The sequence below is a fragment of the Malus sylvestris genome, chromosome 16, assembly GCF_916048215.2.
Source record: "Malus sylvestris chromosome 16, drMalSylv7.2, whole genome shotgun sequence".
Lineage (NCBI taxonomy): Eukaryota > Viridiplantae > Streptophyta > Magnoliopsida > Rosales > Rosaceae > Malus > Malus sylvestris.
In genome coordinates, this window is record NC_062275.1 from 6,220,334 (window position 1) to 6,236,186 (window position 15,853).

The following is a 15,853-nucleotide window of genomic DNA, read 5'->3' on the forward strand; positions in this document are numbered from 1 at the left end:
GTAGTTACTTGCAATGGGGAAAATGCATTAGGCTTCAAGTGGGAGTAATTTTTCTTTGTGGAAAATATATATTCAAGAAAGTTAGCATCAAAGGGTGGAGTAATCGGCTGAAGTGGGGCCTTTGACCACGGCATGTAAAAGATTATTTTTAAATAAGCATTCTGGATGTTGGTCTCATCTAATTCTATCACAGATCTCTAATATTAATCTACGACTTTTCTTTTATAATTTGGAGAGGTTTGTTTCGAGGCTTAAGCTCAGCTGCTCAGTAACATCCATTAACTTCTAAAACATGATTAGTACTAGAGAGATGAGTTTTGTATATCTTTTTTCACAGTACAGATAAATTTAGTGTATTATTCTTTCCCAAACACAAAGCTTGCCTAAGAGCTTATGTATTATTATTAACCAAATTCTTATTTTTTTTTCAAGGTGAAACAACTTAGACATGATTAACACACCAGCTTTCTTTTGGTGAAACACATACATCATGCATGCTTTTAGTAACTTAGAAATTAATGATGCCTTTATCAAGGAAAAATCAGATGTGGGGTTTTTATTTTGATGAGAAAGTTTAACAGTAATCGCAAAGATTGACTAGCTAGCTTAATGATTGGGAAGATTACTGATTAATTGACCTTAATTTGGTGTATTCCTCTATACCAACAACGAGAAAGGAAGGGAAGTACCCAAAAAATGATGGAGAAATTAGTATGGTTGAGACCATGCATGTGCATGAATCCCTGTCGTCAAATTAAGTTATATTTTTTGTCCGTACTAATTTATCAAACCCTAATTTTTTTGTTTAAGAATGGTATATATTTGTTTGACATTTCATACACTAGTAGAAACTTGGATTAATTACAGTGCATGCACTTGGTTGTTCCTCAGTTTTTTTTTTTTTTTTGAAAAAAAAAGATATTATTTACATTAGGGGAGGGGGTAGGTTTAGGCTCACGATGGGCTAGTAATAATGTAGTACAAATTCATATTTGGCGAGAATCGAACCTAAGACATCTCACTTACAAGTAAAGAGTAATATTATTAGACCGTGGTACTAAGTGGCGTTTGTTCCCAGTGGCGGATGCATTGAGGGGCAGGGGGGTCAGCTGACCCCCTGAACTTCGATGAACGTCCATGGATACCTTGGGTGTTGACTCTCCAAACTTCAGTGAATGTCCATGGATACCTTGGATGCTACCCTTTTAAAGATAATTAGAGTTGGCTTCATATATGCCCTTTTGATAAAATGTTTGAAAGAAGAGTGAATGAAATGGTGATCTCAGTGAATAACAAAGCATCATCATTCTTGGACAAACATATTGATAGGATGCAATGATATCAAACATTGTTAGTGTGTTCAAGATAAGTGTGTTTCTTTGTTCCCTTAGAATGTTAGTTACCCTTGCAAATGAGGCATTAACAGGTGTGCATTATGCATTTCCAAATGACTTTAGACCTACAAAGACTCGATGAAATGACGATATGCATGCTATTTCTGGTATAAAAAAAAATTTGCGCGCGCTATTCTTATTGACCCTCCTAATATTATTTTCTGGATCCGCCACTAGTTGTTCCTTAGAGTTAGTATTCAAGCAAAGTAATATAAATACACTTTGAGTGACGAGTAATGCTACTGTTGTGATTTGTTCGTGACAGAGAAGAATTAGGGTTAGCTTTTATGTTTCCTTTTTTCTTTTGAGATTTTACTGCAAGCAGACTTCAGCACACTGTAAAGTGTAAAATTTTGTTTCCCATGGTTTGCTTTCTCACATGCATACTAGAATATCTTGAAAAGTATGTATGTAGCATTTTAAATACCCAAAAACAAATCTGAAACATATTCAACAACGAATTCTGGAGGAGGCAGATACAAAATTGTTTTCCTTCGTTGAGATGTCACCGACGTCATTAAAAATTTCACATATTGTTGACGTTTGATTAAACATATATAAATGGTTGATATGATGTTGTACATGTGGTTGGTCGGCGACAATATAGGGTAAGCTACTTAATCAAAAGTTTGTAATTTAGAACATGAAAAACGTTCTAAGAAAGCAACGCTTGCTGTCTGCTGATACAAAACCATCTCTTCCTTTGATTAATTTACTTGCAGTTATAATGTCATCTTATCTATGGATAAACATGCACAAGGTGCCTGTTGAATCACACACACACACACACACATATATATATATATATATATATGTATATCAATCATCTCCAGGAACTGCGCAGCACAGTATAGGGCGATTGGGCCCTGTCCTGCCTTAAAAAAAAAAAAAAAATGCAAAAGAAAAAGTAAAAGGAAAATGCTTCTTGCTTCGTCGATCTTGCTCAACAATCTTGCTCAATGTTAGTTTGTAAAGGGCTCCTTAATCGTGGGACACAACGATCCCTTGTTGCGACATTCTGTTTTTTTTTTTTAAATTATTCCTACAAAACCCTAGCTCTCAAACAAAATGCGCAAAAGTTAAAAATATCAGAAATTTTGTCCACCAAAACTTTATTAAAACAACTACATAAAAGAAAATCAGTGGATTTAGGGTTTAGGGTTTATGAGTCCAAATTAGACACTGAGGCTCCAACTTTGAAAATTGAAAATTTGTTCCTTAGGCTTTCACCTATCAAGCGATTGTATAATGTTATCAAGGATTTATGGAGAAGTGTACTGGATCCAAGAGTAGTTTGACATACATAGAAACAACACACTTGACACTTTTGTAGACAACTTAAATTGAGTTACCAAAGTTTGTTGGAAGTGGGAATCTTCCACTGCCAACTTTAATAAGGTAGAGATCCAAGAAGGATTTAGTCCTAGGCCCCTAGCCCTAGAGAAATAAAACGAGGAAGAAACCATAATAAGTTAATGTTGGTGACTAGTTTTCCATCTATTAAAATGTCATACATTGACCGTATCAATGAGAAAAGAAAAGTTTAAATATCCTAACCCCACTCCAACTAATACCGAGACATTTTGTGATAAAACCTCACATCTAACGGATTGTGCAGGTAGTAATTACCAAGTTGGGGACAATATAGGTGTTGTTGGAAGTGGGCCTTTAGGCCGTCTCCTTGATAATTTTACATGGTATCAGAGTCAGGGAACGAACTCGTACTGTACTGCCAAGTGATGGGTGTGTCCCCTTGGCCCCGCGCGATGATGGTGGGTCCCTTGGCCATACGTGTAGGGTGAGTCCCCTTGACTCCACGTGATTGTCGATGTGTGGATCTCCCACGTTGGGTCTCAAGTGAGGGGGCGTGTTGAAATGTCTCACATCAACCGTATCAATGAGAAAGGAAGAGTTTAAAACATTCTAACCCCATTCTAACTAATACCGAGGCCTTTTGCACTTGACAAATTGTGCATATGGTAATTACTAAGTTAGGGATAGTATCGATGTTGTTGAAAGTGGACCTTTAGTCCGTCTCTTTGATAATTCTACACCATCATCAGCAGGAAGAGCCAAAAGTTGGGAGCTTAATGCTTAAAGCAAGCTTTTCAGTTTCTGTAGTTTAGTCATTTAAAAGTGGTGCTCGGTTCAAATGGCAAGAGTGGCTAGTACTGGACGTGCATCCAGCATGGAGGCCCCTCAAACATGCATGACAAGAGCCGCAGGACACAAACCTTGTCTTAATTTGTATGCATCTGCATGCATGCATGACTACTGCAGATGCCCATAATATTCACCCAGCCTGCCGTCCGAAACGGGATGTTATATTGTTTTCATTTTAATTAGGTTTAAAGTCAATCAACAATTTTCCCTTTAGGGAGAAATAAATCAAGAGTAAATTTTAATTTATTTGAAAAGAAATAAAAATTAATACTGACCTATGTGTGAAATTAAGGTGACTGTCGACCTCTAAGATGAAATACATCAACAACAACAACAACAAAGCCTTTTCCCACTAAGTGGGGTCGGCTATATGAATCCTAGAACGCCATTGCGCTCGATTTTGTGTCATGTCCTCCGTTAGATCCAAGTACTCTAAGTCTTTTCTTAGAGTCTCTTCCAAAGTTTTCCTAGGTCTTCCTCTACCCCTTCGGCCCTGAACCTCTGTCCCGTAGTCACAATCTTCGAACCGGAGCGTCAGTCGGCCTTCTTTGCACATGTCCAAATCACCGGAGCCGATTTTCTCTCATCTTTCCTACAATTTCGGCTACTCCTACTTTACCTTGGATATCCTCATTCCCAATCTTATCCGTTCTCGTGTGCCCACACATCCCACGAAGCCTCCTCATCTCCGCTACACCCATTTTGTGTACGTGTTGATGTTTCACCACCCAACATTCTGTGCCATACAACATCGCTGGCCTTATTGCCGTCCTATAAAATTTTCCCTTGAGCTTCAGTGGCCTACGACGGTCACACAACACGCCGGATGCACTCTTTCCATCTAGCTCGTATTTTATGGTTGAAATCTCCATCTAATTCTCCGTTCTCTTGCAAGATAGATCCTAGGTAGCGAAAACGGTCGCTTTTTGTGATCTTCGCTAGATTGCTCCGGTCATTAGTGTGGATAAGTATATAAATGGATAGAGATAGGAAAGCAAACACAAGATGTACGTGGTTCACCCAGATTGGCTACGTCCACGGAATAGAAGAGTTCTCATTAATTGTGAAGGGTTTACACAAGTACATAGGTTCAAGCTCTCCTTTAGTGAGTACAAGTGAATGATTTAGTACAAATGACATTAGGAAATATTGTGGAAGAATGATCTCGTAATCACGAAACTTCTAAGTATCGGAGTGTGGTGTCTTCTTGACTTGCCTTATCTGTCTCATAGGTAGATGTGGCATCTTCTCTGGAAGTACTCTTCCTCCATCCAGGGGTGGTATCTTTAACTGGTGGAGATGCACAAGGTAATGTATCAATTTCACTTGAACCTTACTTGTAGTTTCAGGCTTGGTCAAGCGCGATACAAACCATGTAGTAGGAGTCCCCCAAGTCGCCGAGCTAGGGAGTCTGCTGAAAGAGGTGACAGACAAGGTAAGCAATCAGAGCTCCGACTGATTGTTCACCTTCTCCCCATCTTGCAGCAGCATGAAGGATAAAGAGAAGAAAACTGAGAAGAGATGATATGAGATACTTTTGCTTTTGAAGAAGTAACTTTCCACAGGTTTATTCTTGAACTGAGCTGGAGGGTTTTCTGGTTTCCTCCAGAGTATAAGGCCGACTGAAGAATTTGAGGGTCAAAACAAGTCCATCAAATCTAGAGTACGTTCTACCCTGCTGATATGGGATACTTTTGCTTTTGACAGAGTAATTGATGTATCGGCACGTGTGCTGTTACGCTTGTCTCCACATGCTTCCTTGTATCCTTCGCACTTGCCCTATCTGTTCCTCAAGCAGATGCGGAATCTTCCCTGGAAACATAAGATGTTGAAGATGAGTACTCGAGAGCAATGCCAGGTAAGTAATCAGGTAAGGGTTCCAGGCAGTCAGTTCCTGGCTGGGAGCTTGATTCCAAGTGCTGACTGATTGCTCTCTTTCTCCTTGTCTTGCAGGTAAAAACAAGGCCAAAAGAAAAGACAGGGAAAAAGCATGATATGGGATACTCTTGCTTTTAACCCTGATGATATGAGATATTCTTGCTCTAGTATAGCTTGTTTGCAGAGGTATTATCGGGGGGAAAGAAAGCTGAATATTTCGAAATGCTTCGTTGGGAGTGCCCTCTCAGATATGATGAAGGGTTGAGCATTTTTGCAGGTCTGCCTGTCCATTGGGGATGGAGGTCGGCATATATAGGAGCCTCCCTAACAACAAGTAGTAATGCTATTCCTTTACCCTGCTTGGTCATAGCACGGTAGTGGGAGCTGCCAGTTTCACATGTTTTAACTCTGTCAGAGCACTTTGAAAAAGTGGTCTGTGGTATCTGGCTCTCGAGATTCGGAGAACGATGCCTCTTCGATTTTTGAGAAAGCAATCATGCTGAGGGTCTGACTCTCGAGATTCGGAGAGCAGTGTCTCTTCGATTTTTGAGGAAGTAATCATGTTGGGAGTCTGGCTCTCGAGATTCGGAGGGCGGTGCCTCTTCGATTTTGGAGCAAGCAATCTTGTTGGGAGTGTTGTCTCGAATGTGAGTAAAGGTTGGGCATGTTTGCTAGTCTACCTTGCCACGAAGCACAAAGGTTGACACACAGGGACTTTCCAATTATCCAGCAATGGTACTGTTCCTTTACCCTCTCTTCGATTTTTAAGAAAGTAGTCATGTTGGGAGTCTGGCTCTCGAGATTCGGAGGACGGTGCCTCTTCGATTTTGGAGCAAGCAATCTTGTTGGGAGTGTTTTCTCGAATGTGAGTAAAGGTTGGGCATGTTTGCTAGTCTACCTTGCCACGAAGCACAGAGGTTGACACACAGGGACTTTCCAATTATCCAGCAGTGGTACTGTTCCTTTACCCTTGTGGGTAATAATATGGTAGCTAGACCTTCAAAATTTATGTGTCTAAACTTTGTTAGTGCTGTTTCTTTGCTATTCTTTTACCTTTCTTGGTCAGAGCGATGTAGTGGGAGCTGCAAGCTTCACGTGCTCAACTTTGGCAGAGAACTTTGGCAAAGTTATCTGTGGTACCCATGAGCTATTGTTGCGTGTGGGAAGTGGGTGATTGAACAGTAAGATTCATGTGCTTTCTACTTCCCCAGAAGTCTTCGACAGAATGCCCATAATTTCTGCAAAGCTGAGTGTGCGTGTGACAGGTGCTGACAAGGCTAGAAAAGTAGGTGCCTCTTCGGTTTCTGGGATCGGCCCTCGTGGTCTCTGAGCAGCCCAGCTTTTGAGAAAGCGAGCGCCTCTTCGATTGATTCGGAGAACGATGCCTCATCGGTTTTTGAGAAAGCAATCATGCTGGGGGTCTGGCTCTCGAGATTCGGGGAGCAGTCTCTCTTCGATTTTTGAGAAAGTAATCATGTTAGGAGTCTAGCTCTCGAGATTCGGAGGGCGGTGCCTCTTCGATTTTGGAGCAAGCAATCTTGTTGGGAGTGTTTTCTCGAATGTGAGTAAAGGTTGGGCATGTTTGCTAGTCTACCTTGCCACGAAGCACAGAGGTTGACACACAGGGACTTTCCAATTATCCAGCAATGGTACTGTTCCTTTACCCTCTCTTCGATTTTTAAGAAAGTAGTCATGTTGGGAGTCTGGCTCTCGAGATTCGGAGGACGGTGCCTCTTCGATTTTGGAGCAAGCAATCTTATTGGGAGTGTTTTCTCGAATGTGAGTAAAGGTTGGGCATGTTTGCTAGTCTACCTTGCCACGAAGCACAGAGGTTGACACTCAGGGACTTTCCAATTATCCAGCAGTGGTACTGTTCCTTTACCCTTGTGGGTAATAATATGGTAGCTAGACCTTCAAAATTTATGGGTCTAAACTTTGTTAGTGCTGTTTCTTTGCTATTCTTTTACCCTTCTTGGTCAGAGCGATGTAGTGGGAGCTGCAAGCTTCACGTGCTCAACTTTGGCAGAGAACTTTGGCAAAGTTATCTGTGGTACCCATGAGCTATTGTTGCGTGTGGGAAGTGGGTGATTGACCAGTAAGATTCATGTGTTTTCTACCTCCCCAGAAGTCTTTGACAGAATGCCCATAATTTCCGCAAAGCTGAGTGTGCGTGTGACAGGTGCTGACAAGGCTGGAAAAGTAGGTGCCTCTTCGATTTCTGAGATCGGCCCTCGTGGTCTCTGGGGAGCCCAGCTTTTGAGAAAGCGAGCGCCTCTTCGATTTCTGAGATCGGCATTCGTGGTCTTTGAGCAGCCCAACTTTTGAGAAAGCAAACGCCTCTTCGATTTCTGAGATCAACCCTCGTGATCTCTAAGCAGCCCAGCTTTTGAGAAAGCAAACGCCTCTTCGATTTCTGAGCAGGCGCCTCTTCGATTTCTGAAGCTCCGTCGAGTGCAGATTTTTATAGGGGCTGGCATTAAGTTCCAAAGCACACTTGAATCTCCACCAGTAGAAGCTTCATTCTTGCACTTCTAAGATCTTGATTTGTCCGACCTCTTCTCTCTTCAACACCTTTGAAAATGTCTGGCCCCTCCGACCGTCGTTTTGACTTGAACCTTGTTGAAGAGGCAGCCCCACCTTCTCCAGACAACATATGGCGCCCATCCTTCGTCTCCCCTACTGGTCCTCTTACCGTTGGAGATTCCGTGATGAAGAATGATATGACCGCTGCTGTGGTGGCCAGGAACCTTCTCACTCCCAAAGATAACAGACTACTTTCCAAACGGTCTGATGAGTTAGCTGTTAAGGATTCGCTGGCTCTCAGTGTTCAGTGTGCAGGTTTTGTGTCTAATATGGCCCAACGCCTATTTGCTCGAACCCGCCAAGTTGAATCATTGGCGGCTGAAGTGATGAGTCTCAAACAGGAGATTAGAGGGCTCAAGCATGAGAATAAACAGTTGCACCGGCTCGCACATGACTATGCTACAAACATGAAGAGGAAGCTTGACCAGATGAAGGAAACTGATGGTCAGGTTTTACTTGATCATCAGAGATTTGTGGGTTTGTTCCAAAGGCATTTATTGCCTTCGTCTTCTGGGGCTGTACCGCGTAATGAAGCTCCAAATGATCAACCTCTGATGCCTCCTCCTTCTAGGGTTCTGTCCAGTACTGAGGCTCCAAATGATCCCCCTCCGGTGCCTTCTCTTTCTGGGGCTCTACCGACTGCTGAGACTTCTCCTAAGCAACCTTTGTGAAGGCTCCCTCTTGTATGTTTATTTTGACTCATGTATATGTACATATTTGTAGCTTATCGGGGATATCAATAAATAAGCTTTCCTTCATTTCAACGTATTGTGTTAAATACACCAAAGCCTTCTTCGCTAAGTTCTTTGAATTTTCTTTTGTTGAAGCTTGTATGTTGAAGCTTTCTGAGTGGAGCATGTAGGTTGGGGTAGTGTTCCCTTAATTTCCCGAGTGAGGAAAACTTCTCGGTTGGAGACTTGGAAAGTCCAAGTCACTGAGTGGGATCGGCTATATGAATCTTAGAACGCCATTGTGCTCGATCCTGTGTCATGTCCTTCGTTAGATCCAAGTACTCTAAGTCTTTTCTTAGAGTCTCTTCCAAAGTTTTCCTAGGTCTTCCTCTACCCCTTCGGCCCTGAACCTCTGTCCCATAGTCGCATCTTCTAATCGGAGCGTCAGTAGGCCTTCTTTGCACATGTCCAAACCACCGTAACCGATTTTCTCTCATCTTTCCTTCAATTTCGGCTACTCCTACTTTACCCCGGATATCCTCATTCCTAATCTTATCCTTTCTCGTGTGCCCACACATCCAACGAAGCATCCTCATCTCCGCTACACCCATTTTGTGTACGTGTTGATATTTCACCGCCCAACATTCTGTGCCATACAGCATCGCTGGCCTTATTGCCGTCCTATAAAATTTTCCCTTGAGCTTCAGTGGCATACGACGGTCACACAACACGCCGGATGCACTCTTCCACTTCATCCATCCAGCTTGTATTCTATGGTTGAGATCTCCATCTAATTCTCCGTTCTTTTGCAAGATAGATCCTAGGTAACGAAAACGGTCGCTCTTTGGTATTTCTTAATCTCCAATCCTCACCCCTAACTCGTTTTGGCCTCCATTTGCACTGAACTTACACTCCATATATTCTGTCTTTGATCGACTTAGGCGAAGACCTTTAGATTCCAACACTTCTCTCCAAAGGTTAAGCTTTGCATTTACCCCTTCCTGAGTTTCATCTATCAACACTATATCGTCTGCGAAAAGCATACACCAAGGAATATCATCTTGAATATGTCCTGTTAACTCATCCATTACCAACGCAAAAAGGTAAGGACTTAAGGATGAGCCTTGATGTAATCCTACAGTTATGGGAAAGCTTTCGGTTTGTCCTTCATGAGTTCTTACAGCAGTCTTTGCTCCTTCATACATATCCTTTATAGCTTGGATATATGCTACTCGTACTCATTTCTTCTCTAAAATCCTCCAAAGAATGTCTTTTGGGACCCTATCATACGCTTTTTCCAAATCTATAAAGACCATGTGTAAATCCTTTTTCCCATCTCTATATCTTTCCATCAATCTTCGTAAGAGATAGATTGCCTCCATGGTTGAGCGCCCTGGCATGAACCCGAATTGGTTGTCCGAAACCCGTGTCTCTTGCCTCAATCTATGCTCAATGACTCTCTCCCAGAGCTTCATTGTATGACTCATTAGCTTAATACCCCTATAGTTCATGCAATTTTGTACGTCGCCCTTATTCTTGTAGATAGGCACCAAAGTGCTCGTTCGCCACTCATTTGGCATCTTCTTCGTTTTCAAAATCCTATTGAAAAGGTCAGTGAGCCATGTTATACCTGTCTCTCCCAAAAGTTTCCACACTTCGATTGGTATATCGTCTGGGCCTATTGCTTTTTTATGCTTCATCTTCTTCAAAGCTACAATCACTTCTTCCTTCCGGATTCGACGATAAAAAGAGTAGTTTCTACACTCTTCTGAGTTACTCAACTCCCCTAAAGAAGCACTCATTTCATGTCCTTCATTGAAAAGATTATAAAAATAACCTCTCCATCTGTCTTTAACCGCGTTCTCTGTAGCAAGAACCTTTCCATCCTCATCCTTGATGCACCTCACTTGGTTTAGGTCCCTTGTCTTCTTTTCCCTTGCTCTAGATAGTTTATAGATATCCAACTCTCCTTCTTTGGTATCTAGTCGTTTATACATATCGTCGTAAGCCGCTAACTTAGCTTCTCTGACAGCTTTCTTCGCCTCTTGCTTCGCTTTTCTATACCTTTCACCATTTTCATCGGTCCTCTCCTTGTATAAGGCTTTACAACATTCCTTCTTAGCCTTCACCTTTGTTTGTACCTCCTCATTCCACCACCAAGATTCCTTTTGGTGTGGGGCAAAGCCCTTGGACTCTCCTAATACCTCTTTTGCTACTTTTCGGATACAACTAGCCATGGAATCCCACATTTGGCTAGCTTCCCCCTCTCTATCCCACACACATTGGGTGATGACCTTCTCTTTGAAAATGGCTTGTTTTTCTTCTTTTAGATTCCACCATCTAGTCCTTGGGCACTTCCAAGTCTTGTTCTTTTGTCTTACTCTTTTGATATGTACATCCATCACCAACAAGCGATGTTGATTAGCCACGCTCTCTCCTGGTATAACTTTGCAATCCTTACAAGTTATACGATCCCCTTTCCTCATTAGAAGAAAATCTATTTGTGTTTTTGACGACCCACTCTTGTAGGTGATCACATGTTCTTCTCTCTTCTTAAAGAAAGTGTTGGCTAAGAAGAGATCATATGCCATTGCAAAATCCAAGATAGCTTCCCCATCCTCGTTTCTCTCCCCAAAACCATGGCCACCATGAAAACCTCCATAGTTGCCTGTCTCCCTGCCCACGTGTCCATTTAAATCTCCTCCTATAAATAACTTCTCCGTCTGAGCAATTCCTTGCACCAAGTCTCCAAGATCTTCCCAAAATTTCTCCTTCGAACTCGTATCCAACCCTACTTGAGGTGCGTACGCACTAATCACATTGATAAGTTCTTGTCCTATTACAATCTTGATTGCCATGATTCTATCTCCTACCCTCTTGACATCTACAACATCTTGTACCAAGGTCTTGTCCACGATGATGCCAACACCGTTTCTCGTTCTATTTGTGCCCGAATACCAAAGTTTAAACCCTGAGTTTTCTAGATCCTTTGCCTTACTACCAACCCACTTAGTTTCTTGTAGGCACATAATATTTATCCTTCTCCTCACCATAACTTCCACTACTTCCATAGATTTTCCCGTTAAGGTTCCTATATTCCACGTTCCTAAACGCATTTTGCTCTCTTGAACTCTACCCTTCTGTCCTAGCTTCTTCACCCTCCCCCGTCTAATAGGATCAAAGTACTTCTTTTGTGTGTCCCGGGTAAAGTTGATAGGAGCATATGCTCCCAAACAACTTTGAGTGGAGTCGTTCGAAAAGAAGTTTCTATGGCCCCCTTGCTCATTTAACACTGCATCCGGGTGCCGATGGAGATACAGCGACCCTTGCTCACTTATCACTGTGCTCGGGCCACACAGCGCCCTAGCTTTAGCGCGATTTTGTTCTGGATTCATTTTCATAAGGATTCGACGTGATCATGGAGTGCCGGCTGTCGACTACCTGACGCCCTCCCCCTCCTCCTTTATCCGGGCTTGGGACCGGCCATGTAATACATAATTATTTATAAATCATGAGTGAATTTTTTTTTTCCCGTTAAACAAGCGATATTATCTACATTAAAAAAATAAACATCACAATGAACAAGCCATCTATTGTGATTCAAATTCGCTTTTCACGATAATCGAACCTAAAACCTCACTTTTTTATTAGAATAGCAATTGCAGTTTATAAGTTTAAAGAAATCATTTTTAAATTAAATTTGAAAGTTTACTTCCTCACAGCCTTGGAAACTAAGATCCTCACATAAGCTCGGTTAGAGCAGCCGAGCAGATAATGAACCAGAACCATAACCAGAAACAGAACCAGGAGTCATCTATCCAATAATCGAATTACAACTCAGAACAGAATTGTATCCAAAATCCAACCAAAAGAAATACAACCCGATTTAAAAAGGTCCTAGATGAAAACAGCATTCCCACAACAAATACAAGAAGCAGATTTAACAACAATTCAATCGTCTCAATAGCATAAAAAAAAAAAAAAACAACTAGATAATATTCACCCCTGCATCCAGAATTTCCGGTCCACAAAAAGACTCCTCGATACAATCACGCCTGCAATTCAAGGAGTATGAGAAACCGCAACGAGCATTCAAATGCCACATAACAATAACAATATAAGAATTTCCAAAAAGAGATCGTCAACCAAGTCATACAGCACAAGAGCCTTGCCATGATGGTTATAAATTAAAGGTTAGGTAATTACACGGTACTTCGCTCTGAAGGAATATAAAACCAGTGAATTTGGGGGGGGGGGGGGGGGACTAGTTTACCTTGTTAGCAATGTTGTTGGAGAGCCAATCCAGCCCCTCGTATAGACCCTCCCCGGATGTTGCACAAGTGCTCTGGATGTACCTGGAAAACCATACAATGGATGTTAGACCTAATAAAAGAAAAAAGAAAAAAATTAAAAAGATGAATCACAGGAGGGACAAGGAATCCCATAAAAAGATTACCAGTGACGCTGTCTCAGAGAGTGGAGGCCAAGCTTATCAGTAATTTCAGCAGCATTCATTGCATTGGGAAGATCTTGTTTGTTAGCAAATACGAGCAACACAGCATCACGCAGTTCATCCTGAAAACAGAATATTCCAATCACACAAAATAATTGAACATAAGTAACTTGTCCTACTATCTCCAACATCAATTAGGTAAACCTGGAAGTATTGAAAGGTTCCAGATAACAGGTCCACAGAACCACAATTCAAAATTTACATGATCGACCTTACTAAGCATATATGACTCAGTAAAAATAATGTTTATCAATCAGCCACACCATTCAAAGCCAATACAGCAAAGCAAATCAAGCAATGATATCAACAGAGTAAGAAAATAGGATAACTAGTTTTGTCGATATCCACAACACGCATCAACAGCATACTAACACAGTTCAGGAAGCTGCCACTTAGGCCACTGCATCTTTATCATCTCTAATCAATAGAAAACCTTACGTTATCTTCCTATAAACTACAGGTTTCGGTCCTAAATCTCATACACTAAAAAATCTAGGAAATTCCAGAAGTTGAAGGGATGAGATTTTAAAACATATCAGCGCAGAATACATCCTGGAATACTCAAAGAAGGATGGATAGAAACGCTTTAGCAAAATGACAACAAACCTCATTCAACATCCTATGTAATTCGTCCCTTGCCTCAACAACACGGTCTCTGTCATTGCTGTCCACAACAAAGATAAGACCCTGCGTGTTCTGGAAGTAGTGCCTCCACAATGGTCGGATCTGAAAGGAAAGAAATAGGTTGCCAACTTGTCATCCACAATTTTCAAGATATCCTAAACTTGTCATCCACAAGTCAAGAAAACTTTTGGAAATCACCAAAATTTCTTTAAATAACTTTACATCTCTCAGAAACATGAACTAAACTAACCTTGTCCTGACCCCCGACATCCCAGACGGTGAAGCTGATGTTCTTGTACTCCACGGTCTCCACATTAAACCCTACAATTGTATATTTTTCAAAAATCTTTAAAAAAAAATTTATAAAACCTAATGAACTTCATAAAGGAACAGGATAGAAAATGATCGAAATAAAAGAAAACAAAGCAGAAGAAAAAGCCTTTACACTTTTAACTCTAGCATAAATACCGTTGCTATTAAGTTGTGACAATTTATCTTTAGTTACAAACTCACAAAATGGTTAAAATAAAGACAGAGATTTTCAATGTGCTCGGAACACGGGTTGGTACACCACATGTTATTATACAAGTGGAGGGACACTTGAAAAATAAAACTTCCTTCCACTTGTATAATGACATGTGATGGACCATCCTGTGTTCCGGGCACACTGAAAAATTTCTCTTGATTTCAGATCACAAGCTACGTCTCCCAACCATAAAACAACCATTTTAGATATAGCCACATTTTGCCATCCAAACTATCTAGCATCTTGGACTGAAAATTTTCATCTCCACCAGATCACAATGAAACCATATCAAAAATTAAGATCAACAATTCTAACAAAAGTAGATTAGAATGTCAACGATCAGTGATGGATATCATCCAATGTTAAAGTCTAGACATATTCTACAAAGCTGGCATAACAACAATGAGCACACGATTGCCTTGGGAGGGGAAGAAGGAACTCACCGATGGTGGGAATGGTTGTGACAATCTCACCAAGCTTGAGCTTGTAGAGGATGGTGGTCTTACCAGCGGCATCGAGACCAACCATCAGAATTCGCATCTCCTTCTTGGCAAAAAGCCGGCTGAAAAGCTTCGTGAACGTAAGCCCCATTTCTGGCTACGGATCCCTACATATCAAAACACCAACTCACTTGCATCAACAGATCAAACTCCGGCAAGGCCAAACGTAAATCATTAGCAATTCATATTTTCTCATCCAAAAAACTAAAATTACAAAATTGAAGGATTGAAACTAGTAATTATGCAGCATGCCGCAACAGATCGAGCAGATCTGGAGTTACAGCCAAAATTTGCAGTGGAAATTCGAGCAAAATTCTAGAGATCCGAATGATTAGAACACGTAATCTTCGAATCAGAGTAAAAAATCAACACAAATCTCACGGTATTCAAGCATTTGACCACATTAAACACAAATGAACGCTAAATCTGACCGTAATCAACAAATTACCGCGAAATTAGAAACCAAATCGAGCGCAAAAGTACCGAAATCAAACAGAGAAGTGCAAATGCGAAGAAATTCAGAGAAATTCAAGATCTGAAAGTCAGAATTTACCTTCGATGAGCTTTCGCAGAGGGACCTTGAAGATCGAGGGAGAGGGAAGGAGAAGGAACGCGTGAATGTGGTGGTGAGGATCGACAACTGCGGGTTTATAAACTCCCGGTCCGTAGTTTGTGTGAAATACGAAAATGCCCCCGGCGCACGCATAAATGCTGATGCTGCGGTCTGAGGGAATTTTCAGTACGACCGTCACAGATATTAATACATACAAATGATGAAATAAATATGTTAAAAACTAATAACTTAAAATGTAAAACTTTCCACCATTTACATAAAAATTATTCCATAGATATTTATTAATTTTTTTTTATTAATTAAGGATAGAAATAAAAAGCATCGCTGGTGGTTCAATTTCAAAGTCAATTTTCAATTTTGAATGGTTAATGCAAGTAGCGAAAATTCTATTACGTTCGTTTTTGTGATATGTTCCTAACGTATGAAG

General features: G+C 41.0%; 2 protein-coding genes across 3 annotated transcripts; both read right to left on the minus strand.

Annotated features, from left to right (window-relative positions):
* Positions 1–8,934: 8,934 nt before the first annotated feature.
* Positions 8,935–9,540, minus strand: LOC126607948 (uncharacterized; the record flags this gene model as incomplete). The annotated part of the gene is made up of 1 exon (XM_050275667.1): positions 8,935–9,540. A coding segment is annotated over one exon (591 nt), but the record flags the coding sequence as incomplete, so codon positions are not given.
* Positions 9,541–12,504: 2,964 nt separating this feature from the next.
* On the minus strand, positions 12,505–15,562 carry LOC126607947 (ADP-ribosylation factor 2). 2 transcript variants are annotated; one of them, XM_050275666.1, is made up of 7 exons: positions 15,406–15,562; positions 14,796–14,959; positions 14,077–14,147; positions 13,809–13,928; positions 13,146–13,264; positions 12,963–13,044; positions 12,505–12,744 (listed from the first exon to the last, which is right to left on the minus strand). In XM_050275666.1, exons 2-7 carry the CDS (start codon positions 14,941–14,943, stop codon positions 12,739–12,741), a joined length of 546 nt encoding a protein of 181 aa, XP_050131623.1. In that variant the 5' UTR covers positions 14,944–14,959; positions 15,406–15,562; the 3' UTR covers positions 12,505–12,738. The 2 variants fall into 2 exon arrangements, with proteins under 2 accessions (XP_050131623.1, XP_050131622.1); XM_050275665.1 differs by lacking the exon at positions 12,505–12,744 and having other exon boundaries at positions 12,954–13,044.
* Positions 15,563–15,853: the final 291 nt, after the last annotated feature.